General features: G+C 34.1%; 1 protein-coding gene across 2 annotated transcripts in view; it reads right to left on the reverse strand.

Annotated features, from left to right (window-relative positions):
• Positions 1-5,166, reverse strand: part of LOC106297040 (transcription factor bHLH96) — an 8,610-nt gene extending 3,444 nt beyond the window's left edge. The window contains exons 1-4 of one of the 2 annotated variants that reach the window (XM_013733319.1): positions 4,468-5,166; positions 3,593-3,997; positions 2,777-2,868; positions 2,453-2,601 (exon numbers count right to left, since the gene is read on the reverse strand). In XM_013733319.1, the coding sequence (XP_013588773.1) occupies positions 2,580-2,601; positions 2,777-2,868; positions 3,593-3,997; positions 4,468-4,941 (993 nt within the window). In that variant the 5' untranslated portion in view covers positions 4,942-5,166 and the 3' untranslated portion in view covers positions 2,453-2,579. Of the gene's footprint in view, positions 1-2,452; positions 2,602-2,776; positions 2,869-3,592; positions 3,998-4,467 lie in introns of those variants that run through there. The other variant, XM_013733320.1, reaches the window with a different exon arrangement.
• Positions 5,167-5,583: the final 417 nt, after the last annotated feature.

The following is a 5,583-nucleotide window of genomic DNA, read 5'->3' on the forward strand; positions in this document are numbered from 1 at the left end:
TGGATATCCAATAGATCGAATGAACAAAATCTCGAACGTTTTTTTATAAACGCATCGATCGATGCGTTTATGTTCAAAAACGCATCGATCGATCGAGTATATCAAGTGTTCCTCGGAATTTCCTCGGAATATTCTGAGGCTTTTCCGAGGAAACAGGGTTTGGGGTAACAATGTGATCGATCGATTAGATTATCTCATCGATCGATCTGGATATCCAATAGATCGAATGAACAAAATCTCGAACGTTTTTTTATAAACGCATCGATCGATCCGTTTATGTTCAAAAACGCAACGATCGATCGAGTATATCAAGTGTTCCTCGGAATTTCCTCGGAATATTCCGAGGCTTTTCCGAGGAAACAGGATTTTGGGGTAACAATGTGATCGATCGATCCCAAAATGGATCGATCGATCACCAAGATGGACCAAATCGTAACAATGTGATCGATCGATTAGATTATCTCATCGATCGATCTGGATATCCAATAGATCGAATGAACAAAATCTCGAACGTTTTTTTATAAACGCATCGATCGATCCGTTTATGTTCAAAAACGCAACGATCGATCGAGTATATCAAGTGTTCCTCGGAATTTCCTCGGAATATACCGACAGAATTCCGAGGAAATTCCGAGGAAACCAAATTTAGGGTTTCCTCGGAATATCCTCGGGAAATTCCGAGGATTTCATTTTCCGTCGGAATTTCCGTCAGAATACCGCTGTTTTCTTGTAGTGGAATATTGTCTCTCGGTTAAAAAAGTTTCAAAGATAGTCTAATGGAACATAGTTTAGTGATTCAAAATTGGCCAACAAATATCAAATTATGTTCGCATATATTATAATATACATAACTAATATATATATAATTTATTGACTTATTAAAGATAATACATTATCGGTTTCTTAGTTGTGATGAAATTGTATACAAGTGTTAATATAAGTGTATAAGAAGTTATAATATTTGTTTTAGGAATATTTATAAAGTTTTTAAAATTTTCTATAATCTAATTGAAGCTATTGTATTTTAGTTATTCTATGACAGATTTAGAGAACTATATGAGTAATATGGTAAATGTATCATAAAATTTTGAATTAATACTTTTAATCCCTAAACATTCTTTAAATCGTCAGCCCATTGCAAATTTCTAACAAATTTATGCCTCAGAAAATTATCATCAGTTTTCTAAAGGTCTTGTTTTGCCTGAAATATAAATTGAGAAGTGGCAAACAAAAAAAATTTGAGCGGTTTCCAAGACCATTTTTGGTCAGAAATTTATATATGTATATATACACCGATTATCATCAACTGTTGCAAAAAAAAATAATACCAATTATCATTTTCAGGGATGTGCCTGATTTTTTCGGGTCTAGAAGAAAATAATTTTCTCTTGGCCTTTTACTATAATAGTTGGTAAAATTAGTTTGGAGGAAGAATCAAACATGTTAATAAATTGAACAAAAATACTAGTCCAAATCCAACCGAACAAACCAATTTTTTTCTCAAATTGGTCCCTAAAATAAATTTAACTACATCAACCATGAAACACATGCTTGATGGGCTTGTATTCAGACACGACTCTGGCTTCTTGTTTTGCCTAAAATATACACTGTGAAGCGGCAAACAAAAAAAATCTGACCGTTCCCAAAACCATTTTTTGGTCAGACATTTATATATATATATATATATATATATATATATATATATACCAATTACTATTTGTCCTAATATATCTTTTTTCTTTCACCTCCTCTGCCGAATCACCTTTCTCTTTTTCTTTTTTTCTTCTTAAAAACTCAAGCCTCTCTGTTGGTTTAAGCATATTTTTTTTCTTTTTTTGTTTAATTTAGTTTTTGAACTTTAAGAACTAGAGATTTATGGTTTAGAAATAATTTAGAGAGTAGTAGTTTTTAACATGATTTTTATGAAAACGTTTTATAAAGTATTTAGTAATATTGCTTTATTAAAATGATATATATTATGTATTTTATGAAATAGAAAATAGAAAAATGCTTTATTAAAATGATATATATTATGTTTTTAACCAAACTATTTTGTAGAAAAAATAAAAAAATATTTTTTAAACAAAATTTGTATAATATGTATTATAATAATATAAAAATATCTAGATTTTTTTTTCAAATGTGTTTTAATTTTTTTGATGGTTTATTCCGTTAGAAATTTCTAACAATTCAATCATCAAAACTTTTTGATGGTTTGTTGTGTTAGAAATTTCTAACAAAAATTGATGTCATAAATTTTAAACGGAAACTTGGAATTTCTTATGAATTTGATTTTCGGATCAAAAAATTCTGGTGCTTTGTGATCGAAAAAGATTCTAACAATATGAAGCTTACTGCTAAATCAGTTGAAAATCCGTAGAAAAGACTTTCCAGATAAAAAATTAACGAATTTAGCTGTTGGAAATTACTCACTTTCTTGTAGCGTAAGTAGACTATATAAGATCTAATTTTCAAAAACTCCTGCTGCTTAGTCGAGACAGAATTCTCAATCAGTCGCTTACCATCTTGCCATTACAATTATACACACTCGCCATGTTTTGGTAAGCAAATGCTACATTTCAGTGATGGACTGAATAGAGACTATAAAGGAAAGGACAAATGAAGCATCATCATACATGAAAAAGTGAAACAGTAAATACGGAAAAATGAAAAGTTACTTATTTTTATTTTATTTTAATACGAAAGGAGTAAAAAGATAACACATGAAAACTTAGAGTTCCTCTAAATGTGTCATACTAAAGTTCAACTATATTACCTAAAGGATGAATCTTCTTCGATCCTCCTTAGGATTTGATTCACAGCTGCTGCGATATCTTCCACTGTATTCAATTGGCTCCCTTCTTCAACCTGAATCAACCCATTTTCTCATTAAAAAGAATTAAAGTAAACTTCAAATATAAATTACATGAAAAGAGTTGATACAGTAAAAAAGGTAAAGTGCAAATAATAAAAGAAAATGTATATATTTCGAGGAAGAGGCTTTTATGAATGTGTCCTGAAACTAGTGGCGTCATTTCGTTCTGCTGTCCACAGTGCATCCACAGCTCTGTCACTGTGACCACCAAAACTTCCACAAGTACACATGTACACACATACACACATGTATAGGCATATGTCATCTTTCTGGTCCCTGATTCTTACAAGAATCATTATTTTGATACTCAAGTTTGTATTTTTAATAAATAAGAATTGATGAATTTGACCTCACTCCCCAATAATTGAAATTGAGGCCAGCCCTAACCAAGTAAAAAACGAAATACACGAAATTGTTCTTCAAAACCGTTTTGGCCCAGACAAATTAAATCACAAGCCGTACAAATAAGAGACAAATCAAATGTGTGAAAAAGATAAGTATTATGAATAAAACTTTTGTGATGGAAGAACCAGTGAATCATTGACCCCCAAAAAAAAATCCAGAACGGTTATTATATTAGTGATCCACTAATACCACCTTAATTTGGCTTTCCAACAAAATATAAAACCTTAAATATGATATGTCACTAACTCTAGTTTGGTTATGAAGCTATAAATAGTGGAAATAAAAAAAAAAGGTGTGAGATAAGAAATGTACCTTTAAACTGATGGAATAGAGGACGGAGTCGTCACGAGTGGTAACATTGAGATGAAGAACAGTAAGCCTTAGGCTCTGAATCGATGCCACCAGTTTAAGAAGCTGTTTCGGTCTCTTCTTCGCAAGTATCTTCACATTCGCATGGCTCTCCACCATCGTCACCTCTATCTCCGCCGTTCCCTCAGCCACAGACGACGAGGAAGGCCTTCTCGAGTATTGAGGAAATGCGAAGAAATCTGAGAACGGTCCAGATGAGCTGGCGGCGATCGTGTTCATCAGGTCGCCGGCGCCGTCTCCAGCCTCTTTTGTGGCAGGGGTGTTTACCGTAGGATCCATTGATTGTAAATGATGCTCAAGCTCCTTTAAGTAGTTAATTGCTCCGCCAACTACTGACGCTTGATCTCCCTTTCAACCACCACCAACCATAGGTTTAAGCCCATAGAAATTGCAAAAAGGTTTTTTCAAAAACAATCTACCTTTAATATTTAAATATTATGTCACAACTTTATCATGCATATATGATCTATATAGTCCTTTTTTGTGCAAAGATGTTCAATTTTATTTATGCTCCCACAGTTTTACTACCCAAAACTTCATCTATATAGACTACATGATCTTATATTGTGAAAACAATAAAGACATTCGTTGTATTTACGCAACGGCTTTCAATCATTCATCATTTTATCAAAGTTAATTATTGTTAAACATACACACACTATACATGCATATAGCCTATGTATATCCTAATGAAACTAGAAGTCTAGAACATAGGCTTTTGCCTTTTGCTTTTATTTTCTTCACGTGTTAAGAAAAGATTTCACGCGCTCATACACACACACGTATACAAATATAGTTTGTTGTATGTAGAGACTAACCCTTTGAGCATAAGAAGGTGGCATGAGAGAACGGAGAACGGCGAGGTACTCGTTCATTTGTTTCCGACGGTTTCTCTCGACGGCGATGTGAGTCATCCTCTGGTTCTCGATCTCTTCCTTGTTCTTGCTACTCTTCGTCCTCCTCCTCTTTCTCCTCCCTTCTCCCGTCGCTAAAACAGACGTTGGAGGCTGGTTCTCGGTATCGACGATAGATCCATAAGGAAGGTCGTCTCGTGGCAATTGAAGATCCTTCTGATCGTTGTAGTTATAATCATCATTGTTATCTCCGCTGTTGCCGTTATAATAAATACTCTCAAACCCTTGTCTTTGTTCTTGCCCTAGCTTAACGTTGTTCTTGGTTTCTAGTGGATCTCGATCTTCTTCTTGTTGAAAGTATAAGTCGTGAAACTGATAATCTTTGTAAGAGATGTAGGAGAATGGATCTTGTGGGTAAACAACAGCCTCTAAGGCCATAATTAGCTACAAATTTTGAAAGGGGTCGGAGCAAGAGAGAGAGAGGAAGAAAAGAAAGACAGAAAGTGTTTGTCTTTCTCTTTTTGTCTCGTGAGGGAGACAAGGCAAAAGGTAAAGACACACTAGGGAAATTAAACTTGTAATATTATACGTCTACAATAAAAATAAATTAATAGAAACTTTTCTCTAAAAACTCAGAAAAATTGAAGAAGAGATGAAAGAGAGAAAAGATACAAGAAGGTCAAACAAAGTTGTGGTTTGGATCGATGGAAGAGAGAAGAAGCTTGTGAGGTTTATAAAGCTGACATATATATATATTTAAAAAAGAACAGAATAAGTCTCAAAGAAAATCCAAACCAGTTGAGTTATGAAAAGTATAAGATATAAACCGGGCTCGTGGTCTGGTGGTAAAGAAACCTCGGCTGAGGTGTCCGCCATCACGACTTCGAGCCCCGGCCACAGCGGATTTAACATCCCTTCCGCTGGGGCGCTGGATCCCCTACGGGGGATAGTTGGGACTGTGGCTGCCCAGATACCAGAGTTATAAAAAAAAAAAAAAAAAAAAAAAAAGTATAAGATATAGAGAGAGGTGTTGTGTGGTTTGTTTTGCACGTGAGATTATAGACCGGTCTAAAAACCAAA

This window comes from Brassica oleracea, chromosome C6 (assembly GCF_000695525.1).
Source record: "Brassica oleracea var. oleracea cultivar TO1000 chromosome C6, BOL, whole genome shotgun sequence".
Lineage (NCBI taxonomy): Eukaryota > Viridiplantae > Streptophyta > Magnoliopsida > Brassicales > Brassicaceae > Brassica > Brassica oleracea.